This window comes from Dicentrarchus labrax, unplaced genomic scaffold (assembly GCF_905237075.1).
Source record: "Dicentrarchus labrax unplaced genomic scaffold, dlabrax2021, whole genome shotgun sequence".
Classification (NCBI taxonomy): domain Eukaryota; kingdom Metazoa; phylum Chordata; class Actinopteri; family Moronidae; genus Dicentrarchus; species Dicentrarchus labrax.
In genome coordinates, this window is record NW_026136715.1 from 5,941,249 (window position 1) to 5,955,704 (window position 14,456).

The following is a 14,456-nucleotide window of genomic DNA, read 5'->3' on the forward strand; positions in this document are numbered from 1 at the left end:
AACATTCATGTCTATTTTTGGTCATTAAAAATTGGACACTGTCAAAACAAAATCGCTAAATCACTCTATTCTGGAAAGCGAAAAAAGCAAAGTTGAATGAAGTATAAACAGAGAGCAGTGTCTCTTCTAACTGAACCACATTTCCATAGACTCTAAAGTGCATGATCTTACCTAGTTTGAGGAAACTGAGAGTTGTGTGCTGCACAGTTGTGGGTGTGCCAGTATGCTGTGCAGCAGTTGGCTGTGCCTGCCACCACTCAGAGCATTTTCTGAAACATGGCTTTCTTCAGTGTTTATTGGTTTTTGTCCAGACCTAACCTCAATTGGGGAGGTGAGGGGCCACAGCAGCAGACGGCCTACTGTACTGAACCTCTCTGACGATAGATCTGGAAAATGCATGTGTAGAGTTTTACATTGGGGAGAGCCCTGCACAAAAGCATCTTTGAAAAAGTTGGCCAAATAGAATTCAAGTTAGTACGCACTAATGCAGTAGCTAGAAGCTCTGGGGAATGTGCAGTGACTTGCAGTCCCTGTCATTTAAACAGTGTGCGAGGTAGTAAGTGACTACAGTTTTTTTTAAGTATAGATGTTATTGCAATTTAAATCATGAGGAACTGAAGCAAACACGACTTGTCTGAAATGGTACAAAGGTCTGAAGACGTTTCCTCACTCGACCTTACCCCCTGTTCTGTCCTGCACCCACTCTGGCCACAGGGTCTCTGGAGGAGGGTGTAATAACACCTGCAGCTACGCAGCTCCTGAGGTATTTTTATCTCCCTCTAGAATTCCACCTCTGTTCTTCTCGTAGAGCTAAATGCATGGGAACTCAGTCGGTGGTGGCCCTTGACATAGATTTTTACAAGTCACCTGCCTTGCTACATTCTTGCTGACATCTTGCTTAAATCATCGTTGGACCCACTGCTGCCTTTGAGAATTGTTAATTGTGTTCACGAGCATACAAACAACTTTCCATGATCAAAATGAGAGCAGTGTTATATATTGGTATGATGTAAGCCGCCAGCAGTGGTTGAACTGCTGAGGCAAACACACCTCTGGATCGGAATTTCAGCTCCGAAGTTCTCCCAGAAGGCATGGGCAGTGTAGGGCTGTTCTGATCGCCAGAATAATGAAATATTTTTTTTGTGTGTTGTACGGTGTCCTCGAGTGCCCAGAGAGGCGCCTCTAATAATTTAATGTATTATTATTATTATTAAATACCGTGCTATTGAGAAGCCAACCATAGGGGATGGCGAGCATCACAGTATATTCAGTCTTCAGCACAACCTACAAGCACTACAATACCGCACAAGAAAAAGTCACATGGCCTCCGCCTCACTCGCTCTGGAAAAAGTCCCAACTGGAAACACCAATGGTCTTGTAGAAACGCTGACTGGTCTGCTAATTATCCCACTTTGCCATAGCTGTGGCATTTGTGTCCCACGGTTCGCCAGTGTCTCGGTTTAACGACTGACCCTAACTGGCGACTTTCAGACGAATATGTTAATTTACCGGCAACATCTCTCAGTGGGCGGGATGACTTGGAAAATAATATGCTGGCATTTGGAACGGAAATGGCAAATACATAAATGGCTCAGTGTTTGTTGCTGGTGATTTGGCATTGTTCTGCCAAAACCTGGCAACAGCTGAGGGCATTCATAATGAAGTTACTTGTAATAACTGTGACTACTTTAAATGAGGGTTCAGCCTTAGTACTTTCTCATGTCTGTTGTGAATAAATTCATTTTATCTGTAAGAGAAAGAAGAGCCAGTGTACTGTCTGGGGGTAGCCAGGGTCTTTGTAGTTAATACAGTATTCATACTTTCCCTTTGTGTTGTCCCTTTCAAAGGTGTAATTGTCTACAGCTGTACATGCTGTAAATTGTCTACTGTAGGAGTCGGTTGATATGGACATTAAACACAAAGAATAATTTACTCGACTCTTTCATCACTACCTTAATTAGTCACATCATGCATAATAAGAAAGCAGGAACACCAAATTATTCAAATAACAACCTACAGTAACGATGAATGTTGTCTTTTATGTCTGTAGACAAAAATTAGTCCATCTTCCTTTTCTTACTGTAATATCAAATGACCCTCCAGTGCAAACTACCCATTGTAAAGGGCTGTAAATATGTTTCAGATTTCTCCGTAATCGCTGACTGTAGGCAACTACCCATGATTCTCACATGGGTATTTTTTATCCGGCAATGTGAGATTGATGTTAAAGATTAGAGAACCCTTTTTATGCTCATCTGTGTGGGCTGTGATGAAAGCTGACCTCTTCTTGTTGCCCATGGATATTTTGTGCTGTTCTTCAAGTGAGGCCAGACCAGATCTGATTTCTCCTACTCTTACTCCCACATTCGCCTTTCCCGTGGTGCACAGGTTAGCGAAAAACAGCTGTCAGGTAATTTCCAGTGGGTAGGATGGAGGTGGCCCTTGAAGGACAAGGATAACCTCTGAATACCTTCTCTCCTTCCTCCCTTTGATGATTTTGTTAATATTAGACTGCACTGTCTTGTTTGTTTTGCAGTGCAGAACATCTGGAGGGGAGCATAGCCACCTTTCTGCTACAGCCCTATTATGTTTATATTAATGGCATAAACAGCTGAGAGAGAATATTTTTGTTCTCACAGAGCATCACTTCTGTGGACTTTTTTTTGGTCTTAGCTTTGGCAGAGAGAGTATTTTTGAAAAAGTTGTGGGAAAAAAGGAAAAAGACTTTGATGTGCAGATGGCGCCCAACAAAGAGTTCTGTTCAGTTAACAGCAGGTTTTGTTGTGATGTTATAAGCTCGAAGTTCATCTTGGGTTACCAAACAAAGACTGTTCAAGCCTCATGGTTTGAGATGCTCAACATGTTGGAACTGCTTTGCGTTCCAAAAGCTTCACCATGGTACCCTGCCAAATCCCAGTTAATTATGAGATTGCCATCACGGATAGCATGACCTTGGGAACTGGTGAAAAGTGGCTTTACCAGCATGAAATTATTCCCCCCGGCCAGGACGCCTAGAGAGTATTCTCTCCCTGGCCAAAGGGTCTGGATGCTATTCTGTTCTCACAAAGTCATCTCATGAGCAATCTGCTATTGTAAAGATGCAAATAATCATTTCTGCACCTCAGTGGAAAACTTTACATATGCTGCTACTCCAAGGATCCAATTAGTTCCAGAAATTGTTGCATGAGCTGCGTACTTAGAAAGATTTCGTCTACTTAGCCTACTTTTCCCACACAGTGTAACCATGGACTAATCGAATATGATACACAGGGGGGAAGTGAGTTGACAGACTGAGCTAGTTCTGGCCACTGATTATATGGGACAATGTGAGTGTGGCCAAGTCAACAGGTGGTGTCAGATTAGTTGGTCCTGAGGTGAGAATGAGCGAGAGAGGAAGAGAGGAGGGTAAATCTAACACTGCCGCTGCCACCAGCGTAGAGAAACCAGAGCTTTATCACAAAGCCATGAAACAGCTGCTGCTACTTCCTTTTCTAAAGCTGAACTGCCCACGGACCTTTAAATCAACTCAGCAGAATCTGTCGTTATGTTTAAAAAAAGATTGATAAAAAAAAATTGCATTTCACATACACATTAGCCATGTTAACAGCATGGCTCTTGTGAGTCTATTGGTCCACCACTTTGTTTCAGACTAATATATCTCAATAACTGTGGGATGGATTGTCATGAAGGTTTGTACAGATTTATGGTCCAAAGAGGATGAAGCATAATGACTTTGGTGATCCCTGACTTCTAGGGCCATCTTCTTTAACGAAATTTCTCAACAGTTGTTGGATAGATTAGTGAAACCCCTATGGTGTCCAGAGGATGAATCCTGATGACTTCCGTTATTCCCTGACTTTAAATCTAGTGCCACTGGCAGGTCAGAATCTACGAGGTGAACTGGCAGTGTTGCTGTAGGAATGGCAAAGTATGTTGGTTGGTCACCATTGTAATCCAGACTAAAATATGGCTGGACATAAATTAAATTTGGTTTAAATTTTTAGTTTGGCCAATAATTTGATTTATAATGACATTAGTGATGTTCCTGTCAGCTTCAGATGCACTCTGTGTTAAGTGAGATGATGAACATGTTAAACATTATACTTATATGCGATACGATACGATACAATACAATACAATACCATACAATACAACTTTATTAGTTAGTTTACAATCAGTTCATTTTGCATCCCTGGGCAACTCAGTTCAAGACATTTGTTCGTAGATTGAACATACAGTTACACATATGTCACTTTTAAAGACAAAAAAGAAAACACATCAAAGATCATGACGACATGACTACACCACAGAGTTGCAAGGCTGGCTGTAGATTTTTAGTCTTGTTATGATGTGGCTAAAAAGACTTGTAGATGATGTTCAGATTAAATCTAATGCAGTTTGTGCCGGAGATTTTGGAAACAATTTATACTTGTGTTGTATGCTTTCATTTGAAGTCATTTTTCAAAGCAATTTTCATGTAGAAATCCATTTTTGTGTAAATGTTTGTATAGTTAGTAACACAGTGCCATTGAGCATGAAATTATGAAGTATAATTTTTTTCTTCAGTGCCAGAAGCTTTACAGCTCAGGTCAGTCTTCGTCCTGAGGTGTTCCTGTAGTGCAGTGTCAGCTTAATCGTAGGGCACCTCAGATGCCTGATCCCTCTGAGTTCTCCAGTGGGAAGAAAAGCAGACATCTTAAGTGACACAGCAGCGCTTTCAAAGGGTCTCTTTCTGTTATAAATAAACAGGCCGGGGCTGGCCAACCCGGAGCTGCTCTTCCCCTCGGAGCTGCCACCAGTCTCCGCACCTCGCCTGTCAGCTGTCGTCTGGGGGAACTAGAGCTGGCCCCTCAGTCCCCTCCTCCCAGCAGGTCACTCTCTCAGAAATGTTACCGGAAACACACACACTATTTATAGGCCCTACGAATTACTCTCACAGTGTTTATGTTTGATGTGACATGCAGTTCAGGTGAGACAAGATTTGGTTGCATTTTTCCAGTTACACTTGTCATTTTTAACCATTCTGCTCTCTTTTTTGTCTTTGCTGTAAGACATTTTAGCTCTGCCTTGTTTTCCCCTGTTGGAGTAGAAACATTCATTGGGATTTCTTTCTCACAATAAGAGCACCAGTAGTTTTAAGAGCTAAACCTCCAATCCAGTAAATTGGCCTTTGCCACAAACCACAGAGCCCTATTAAAACAGAATAGGTTCATTCCTCGCTGAAACAGTCGGCTGATAACTGTGTGCCTGTTAACAAGGTGTGTTTCCAGTGTTTGTGTTCATGTGTGCAGCCGTCCGTGTGTGTGTGTGTGTGTGTGTGTGTGTGTGTGTGTGTGCATTTCTTAATACCTGCATGTGTAAATAAGGGGGTGGTTTCAGGGCTTTTGTTCATTGATGGTGGGGGCCTTCGCTGAACGAGCTGTGGCCATGATTCTAGGTGGTCTATTGACGCAAGGTCCTGCTGGGGCCCCTGCTGGGGTGATAATTGAAAAGACGGGGCTTCTGAGGGTGTCAACTGGGCCTTCACGCCTAGGGACGTTTGGGTGGAATGCGTTCATGCTTTATTATCCCACCCACAGTGTAAATGTGATACAGTATAGCTTTTAAAAACATTTTCAGCTACCTGTAAAGTAGCCTCAAGAATATTATTCACTGGAAAAAACATCATCCTCTGTGCTTCTTTGAAACTTCTAAAATTAGAAACACAGGAGAAGAAAAGAAACACAAATGAACGGACTCATGAGGCTTTGCTCTACTGCTCTTTACACAAATTCCAAGTCTTGTGATTCTGGTATCACTGAGGCTGAAAAAAGCCCATCAGAGATAGCATTTCAGTTAGTGTTAGGCCGGGGTGTCTTGTTTCACATCCCGCTTACGATCTCTGCTCTCTGTCTGGTCGTTGTGTCGCCAGGCTGTGACCTTTGGCCTGAAACACAAATATCGTGACTCACCCCCAGTTTGCAAATTGTGCTATTTGGAGCTGATTCATACAAGGGCAGAGATTACACACACATAAAGTACAGATTAATTTGAAATTACTCTAAGCCTTTGTTTTAATCAATGTGGGGTTTCTGACAAAGATTTACTAGGTGCATCAGGAGATTAGTCAGTCAGAGAAATGTATGCTAAATTGTTTCGAAAATACTTTTCTGTGACAATTTCAACATGTAGGAAATGTATGTATATTAAACACCCAACATCTAATGCACCAAGCATGAAAATCAAAGCTAGGGCTTGTTTTAATCAGGCCTGGTGTTAACTCACATTGCAACTTGCACGTACTTACCAGCATGTGCAGCCGTACATGTGTGTACATGGTAGGGATTCATTAATTCACCCTCCTGTTCCTTTGATCCCAGCCGCAGAGCGAGAAAAAAAAAAAAATCACCAACAAATTGCATTTCTCTTTTAAATTGTCTGTAGCCATCCTCTCTCACCCCGTGTTGCTGCACCACATACACAAGTCCGCACAGGCTTGATGCTTATTTTGACATGCCTCCCTAAACAGTGAGCTTTGTTATAAAGGGAGAGGAGTGTGTTGTGTTGCGATGCTTCGTAGCTGGAGGCACAGCTTTGTTTCCACTGAAAAGTTTTGAACCTGGTTGTACCTCACAGGGAGAGATGGGACTGATATAAAAACACAGACTATCTCATTGCTTTTTCAAGGTGTGGTGGGTATGATTTTCCATGCTTATATATAGCAACAGAAGTGATTTAGATCTGTCATAGTTTCAACTTTTTCCAAATAAAGGAGAAGTCCACTCGTTATACACATCAAAATGTGTTTACAGGTCTTTACAGAGTACTCCTGCGCATTTGCTCATAGCCGCTGCTAGCACAACACTCCTGAATCGCCCACTGAACTGTCTGTGATCAAGTTACATTGTAGGTATGCCATTGCAATGCACTCTGCTGCATCACATTACAGCAGAATATATCTAAAAAGGCATCATGCGTGTCAAGAAAGTGCGGGTTCGAGTCCCTGTTTCCAATGGGAGACCAAGCTTATTATAAAATGCATGGCATGAGCGTTGTGTGGGAGAGAGAATGAATGACCTGGGGGAAGATGGTTAGGCAGGCACTCCAAGCATGTGTTCAAAAATGCGGACATATTCTTCAATTTCTAGTCCCTGCCCCCTTTCCCCCCCCCCTTTTTTTTTCTGAGAAAATCCGACATGTTTGTTGCACCCACAGTATTAGTCATGGAACACTGTGAGAAGACAATCCGTGCACATTGTCAAAGAGTGTTTGTCTGTTGAATGAAGAGCCTCCTTCCACTTCCTCCCCGTCCAATCACTTTGGATTAAACCCTGTAGAAATGTCAAAGAGCTGCAGAGAGCAGAAGGGCCTCACTCATCGGGCCCTTTATGCACCAGGGGCCCAGGGAGAGGTTTAGTGTCAGAAATGGCAGTTTGTCAATTCACTGACCAAGCAAGGGTTAAACACATAGGAAACTCTGTCTGTCTCACACAAACAAACATACACAAAGCTGCTTTGTTGCCCCAGTTTTGTTAAAAACTTTGAGACGTCTGTGTCTCCTGTACCTGCAAGTGTGTGGAAAAGAAATATTTATTTTTCCTCCTTGTCTTTCATCACCCTTTTACAACAGAAGGCCAAGAACATAACAGCACCCCCCACCACACACAAACATGAAGAGCTGTAAAACATGCTATGGTATCAGTTAAAACCAACATTTTCTTACAATTGTACTAAAGGAATCTCAGAAATTGGGTACAATAGGAGTTTGCAATATAACGCTGTGTACACCTTACACCTATCTTGGGATTTGTACATCAAACTCCCTGTGTATACATGGGCACACATTATTTATTTTTACATTATCAAGGTGCTGTAATGGACCTGATTTAATGCAACCTTGCTAATACTCCTGCACCCACTCCACAGATAGCAGCGGGTCAAGTAAAGGGAGTGCTAGGGTTCTGCAGCTCAGTCCTTCTTGGTGCCTGGTAGTGCTTGGCAGGCTCTTTCTTTTCAGCCTATTCTACCTAAAGAGAAGACTATGTGTCAAGCTTTCATCCACTTAATGCTCTCTGCAGTTTACATTCCATTCCTGTTTAGTACATGCTGCTGCTTCAAGTCTAAGCAGATATTGTTAGTCTTTAAGAGGGGAGAGAGTAAAGGAGAGGGCAGGGTGGTTAGGGAGGGATGGAGGGTCAAGGAGGTTGGGAATTCATCTTGTGAAGGTTGTCCTGTGAGGGCATGTCCACTGCTTGCTTGAAAGGTCACAATTTGGTGTTTGAATCAATTTGATTGGGATGAGGAATACAGCGTCCTGCCTTTTTCAGCTTTCATCTTTCTGTGTTTGCCTATCATGGGGACAAAAGCAGATACGTTGTGTGATCTCAGGAGATGCTTTAAATGCTAAACCTTTGCAGCTGCTGTCAGAAACAGCACTACATATTTTCATAAGAGACCATCGCTCCTGGGAGACTCTTGTCTAGTCTGAACTCGGCCCAGCTTCTTATTTTCTGTAACACATTGGCTATGCCTTTAAGATGTTTCTCACAGATTGTCCTGCAGCTGCATCAGTGGGTTTATTAGCAGAGTGGGCGAATCAAGTCCCCTGAAGAATTCTTCTCACACTGCCTCTGACAGTCTCTGGCTGTCACAGAGATGTAACCAGGATGGGAATGCTGGAGTGTGGGTGTATAATAGTGTCTGTTTGTGGCTACCACATGTTAGTGTCTGTGTGTGTGTGTGGGTTTGTGGACACCTGCATTTTTATATTTATATGTTTGAATGATCAATCCGGTGGTTTTGGTTGTTTGGATCCATCACCTGCAAATCATTTTTCAAAGCATACCATAATCTTTAAACTCACTTTAAGTTCATTTGGTTTCATCATCTTCCACTAACTTACTATACTCACAACATGTAATACATTACAACAAACATTTAGTCACTTTTTATCAAAGTTACTGCATCATTTATGTGGGAATTTAGATGCGAGGCCTGTTTTTGAAAAGGTCATGCATCACAGGAAACTGCAACATTTATAAGTAGCAGTGGAAAAGCAAGAAACTATCAAAGTCATAGTATCCCTCATAGCCCTCACAAAATACATGCATCCTTATTACTTGTCCTCTGGATTCGATTTCCTGAAGAAATTGCTTGTGAACGTTTTTTAATAGCTTAATCGGAAATTTCTGATGTGAAGGCTTAAAGGATAAGACTGTATTTTTGATTTTTATCAACAAATCCCATGAAAAGACCAAAACCAACAATGAATAGATCCTGATAACAAGTGTTGCCTGTTAGTCCTCAAGGTGGGATCTGTTATGACAATGACAATAATTTTATGACAATAACACAAATATCAGATACAGAACAGATATGAGCAGCCTTACCTTTTAAATGACCTTTTAAATGTCCCACCAAGGAGCAATTTTCTAAACCCATGCAATATTCACTATGACTGAGAATCTTAGGAGAAACTGGTCTGACTCTAAAAACACACAGTCAACATTAATGGGATGAAAAATGCAACAACACCAGAAGAGTCCATAGTCCATCTTACTTTTCATTGACACTGTGAGTAACATGGTAGAACATTTGCCCCTCTGACAAATTGTGAATGATGCATACTGTTATCTATGTAGTTGTCTAAAACATCTATGAACAGGTGTAAAATATCAGTTTATGTATTGTTGTTAGTTGATAGTGGACACAGCCATTCTTAAGGCAGTTATGAGACATTTGTTCTTGCGGTCTCATAAATAAAAGCTGTGGAGAATTGGGAAGCTTTGAAGAGCTTTAAACAGCTTCTTATCCATTTCAGATAACAAAGAAGCATGTGAATCTGATTGGCTGTTAATAGCCAGTAACTGTGACATGAAACAAATGGGCTTGCAGTATAAATGTGCATGTTGAGGACACCGAATTTGTTTGGAAGTGGCGTCTCCAGCTGCAAGATGACAGCTGGTGGTAGTAGACTGATGAAAGGATCTTGGCTCAGTTATTTCAGCCCGATCAATGTTTTTCCAGAATTTACTGCGTCTGTCCCATTTCTTATTAATTGTTCACGGACCAGAACGCAGTTGTTTCTCTATGTCCTTCCAAACAACAGCTGGGCAAACATAAGGCCCTTCCGCAGGCTTCTGTATACTGTCACATGTCATTCCTTATCCATTTATTCGGTTGTTCCCTCTTTCTAGGGCTGCTACTACTTTGTCTCGCAAGGCAAACATTGTGCATTGTGAGCAGAGTAATTCATAAGTAAACAGTGGAATTCCTTTTGGTTGGAATGTGTGTGCTCGTCTGTGCGTCACATTGTGTGTATGATATTGATGTGTATGCACATGCACAAGTATATACCTGGTTGCCATATGTCCCAGTGGAAACTGCAACCAGTTACTAGAGTGAGGAGAGCTTCTGAGGCCGTGTCCTCTGGGTGGGGTGGAGTTCAAAGAATTAGAGAGTCCGTCAAGACGTTTATCTCGAGGGAGAGATAACTTTAACACAACGGACATGCCTCAACTCCTAGACTGAGAGTAAAGGTCACGGTAGACTTTTGAAGTAGAATGCAGTAGCATAGTGAGAAAGCAAATTCATATGTAGTTCCCAACTCTCCCCAAGATGAGGCCTAATCGACATTCTCAAAGAAGTGTAGCTTAACATGCTAGCTTTAACATGAGGCGCAAATATGGACTCGTCCATCATAGGCTACTCTGTAAGTTTGTGGTGGTTTTCGGCCAGATGCCATCCAGCATGTCCAGATGATACCCCATCCCAAGGGAGTGGGAAGCAGGAGATGATCACACCAATGGTTGGCTGGTCGGCACCACTGAAAAGAATTTCGTTAGTCAGCAGTTTCCCTTTGAAAATGGCCCGGGATTGTTGTTGTAAGGGTGTTCAGTCAGGGAAGAGAGGATTTGGGGGGATAGATCTAGTTATTTATTAGCTGGAACCATTTAAATGGGAAAACTACCATGACAGTGTTTGGTGGAAATACGAACTGGCGGGCCATGCCAACTGGAAATGCCAGGGATGGCATCGTGCCAGAGTCGTATCTAAACTTAAAGCCAGACTCTGGGCAGTCTGGATGCTGAGATGGTGAGAGCAGAGATAATAAACCCACAATGTGCTCCAGTCGGGCCGGCACACTGAACTTTATCAAGATAATCAGATATGAGAGTGGCTGGCTAAGCTTTGTGTTTCCTCATTGAGAGTGTGTATGTGTCTGTCAGGTGTGTTGTAAGAGGAGCGGTCTTTTTATTAATGTCATTTTCAGTGGTTTTGCAAGAATTTCCATTAGATAATGTTGTGATTGAAATCTGCACTCATATATTACTTCAGTAGATTCATACATTATTGCTCCACGCTGAGACTATCTTGCTATACTCTGCTTCTGAGTAGCGATTGGTGTCATGGAGTTTTGTGATTCCAAAACAACACTATAGAGGATTGTTAACTTGTTTCTCTGTTGGTCAAATTTCAACAACTATGGAACTATCTACTTAATGGATTTCCATGAAATTTGGTACAGATGTTCATATGCCTCTCAGGTTTAATCACATCTATGAGTCATTTAATGAGATTATCAGGTCTAATTTATAGGTACAATACTTTGTTTTCTGACCAAATTCGTTCACAACTTGCATGCTTACTCACATGCTAAACTTAGAAGCCACATTTTTCAAATTTTAAAAGTTGTCCTAACACAACTAATGGCTTTGCCTGAATAAAATTACACATTTACACATTATACATTTCGGTTTTTACCAAAAAAGTATCAAGGTCTAATTTTCAGCCCTACTGCTGCATATGCTCATAGTTTTAAATTTACCTTACTGTGGCCTGGGGCCAGACACTGCATTTTCAGGTTTACTCCCATCCTTCAGTCACACTCCTGCTGTTGTTCCATTCATATAACATGCTGAATGACATGATGATCACAGATTTTAAAGCAGCCTGTCCTCTGAGGTGCTGCATTTATTTGGGGTGTTTTTACTGCTGCTGCTGGTGACATAATGTTTCCGTGATAGACTCCTTCCTAATTCCAGAGCGAAGAGTTGGCCATAAAGGACGAGGACTGGTCGTGGTATGCTGGAAGGGACGACGTTTAAAGCATACTTAAATAGATTTGTGTCTTGCAGTCATTCTGATCTCAGCTTCACTCTGGCTTTGAGAGATTTGTGGAGTGTGCATGTGTGATTTGTGTGTTTGCTTGTACTTGTGTGTGTGTTCATATGTGGGTCATTGCAGTCAGCTGTGAATATCTGCTGCCAACTTCCACCATTAATATTAGAAATACGTACAACATCAAATAATTTCTTTGGACATTTGTGCAGTGAAAAAAGGTCCTAAATGAGCTACGTTCACTCTGGCGTCATGAACTTTTATTTGCATGTGAACTCTTAGGGCCTCTAAGAGATAATAAATGGTAAAAGTAAACACACCACAATGCCCCGTTTCCTGTCTCAGCTTTTGTTTTCCCTCCACCCTTCCAGGGTTGCTGTATAGCACTGGGTGTAACCTTTCTCAATGGAGACTTCAACCCCTATAAATCTCTTTATGTTTGCTGCAGGTGACTCAGGCCTCCAAGGTGTGGGGAGAGGTACCTTTGCCAGAAGACTTGGAGGCGGAGAAAGATGTCAAGGCGTCCCAGAGCTTACTGGATGACGACGAGGACTTTGCTGCTGATGAAGCTTCAGGAGGTGGGTTTGATAGAGGCTGGATATCCAGAAACCACAGCAACAGCTGCCCTTAATTCATGGGACATGCTTTTAATTATGCATTCCTTAGATTGTTAACCCATCCCCAAAATTGAAAATGAGGGAATGTTGCTCAGAGTCACATTATGAAATACTTATTCTTATGATTTCCACCTATATACTAACTTGCAGGATTCATGTTTTTTCAAGAGGAATATAGTGCTCCTGCTAAGTAAATCTAAGCATGGTTTTTTTTCTGACCATATTCCTGTACTTCTGTTTCTGTCTCCAAAGATCTGCCCAGTGGAGAGGATGATGGAAGCACACCGTGGCCTCCAGTCTCTGTGACCACAAGTAAGGGACAAAAAAATCTAGTGAATCTTACAGTTCTCTGTGACAGATTTTGTTTATGTGTGGCAGATCACTCAGCCCTCTAAAGCTCCCCCATCTGTGACTCTGACTTCAGTAAAGGCACGCAGCATTTGTGTGTGTGTGTGTGTGTGTGTGTGTGTGTGTGTGTGTGTGTGTGTGTGTGTGTGTGTGTGTGTGTGTGTGTTTGAGCATGATTTCTCTCTGTGCCTGAATGATGATGCCTTCACACCCTGCTACACCCTCTCCTCCCTCCTTGCCAGCTTGCCAGACTCTGGTCATAACACACACGGCTTCAGCTTTGTCTTTGAGACATAAACATCTCCTCTCCTCTTTCATCTTTTTAACCGGTGGCAGAGGTGACAGTACAATAAGATACATGAAAGCACGATGAACAATAAAACCTTCAGCAGGGCACCTCTGTATTGCGTTCCATTCGCTATCCATTCTCCATTTTTCTAACCTCTCTTATTTTGTGTAGGCTTAGGAAGCATTTAAATGCATGCCCCCAATATCTCACGTTGTGCAGTAGCCGGGCGAAAAAATATTTAAATAACAGATTGAAATGAAGGGTCTAACTCTTTAATCATGCCTGTGGTTTGCTGCTGCTAGATACGCTTCTGTTCTTGATCAATTTTTCTTGTTTTTGCCGTCCCTGGGTTTCTTTTTATTGCAGACAGCGTAATGACTAAGAGTTACTGACCTTTTCACTGAATATGTCTGCGTGCAACTTGGCCTTAGCCTCCAAGGATGCCTTAGGAGTACCAACTGGTAATAGTTTATTTGGATAGACCAATACTGATACTCCCCACCACATTGCATGATGGTATTGCAAGGGACCGGGCCATACCGTGCTTTAATTATAGTCCCCACAGTAGCTTTGTTTATACTTTTTCATTTACTTTGTCATATATGTGGTGGTGGGTTACACACATACTCATAGAACAGCATCCAGGCCATGTCTCATTAGTGAATAGTAGTAGTTGCTGCCTGTCTTTCTCTTTGATAGAGAGCAGTGATCCAGCAGAAGGTCTGCACTAAGGCTTTGCCAGATGTGTGTTACTGAAAAGGAGAATACAAGTGATTCTTTCTTCAACTTCCTTAATGTTGTCTTCACTATCGACCATCACCACAGCGTCAGAAACTTGTCACCCAAATCACAGTTGTTGCAGCCGACATGTAGTATGTCCCTAGTCATTCATTATAATACCTATCCCTTTTCCCTGAAGTAAATTATTTTAACAAAACAGATAAATGTTAATATTCTGACAGGTGAGATCATTTCCATTCTTAATAAAGACAAAGGCCTGGTAATAGCTGTTGCTTCTTATTTTGTCCTTGGTGCCAGACGCTGGCACTTGACAGGTTGGTGGATGTGGTTACATCATGGTAGAATAATTGTTTTGGAAGCGG

General features: G+C 41.9%; 1 protein-coding gene across 12 annotated transcripts in view; it reads left to right on the top strand.

Moving 5' to 3' along the window:
• Positions 1–14,456, top strand: part of hspg2 (heparan sulfate proteoglycan 2) — an 89,892-nt gene that overhangs the window by 14,384 nt on the left and 61,052 nt on the right. For all 12 annotated transcript variants that reach the window (XM_051424161.1, XM_051424164.1, XM_051424165.1 and 9 more), the window contains exons 2-3: positions 12,548–12,677; positions 12,969–13,028. In XM_051424161.1, the coding sequence (XP_051280121.1) occupies positions 12,548–12,677; positions 12,969–13,028 (190 nt within the window). The remainder of the gene's footprint in view (positions 1–12,547; positions 12,678–12,968; positions 13,029–14,456) is intronic.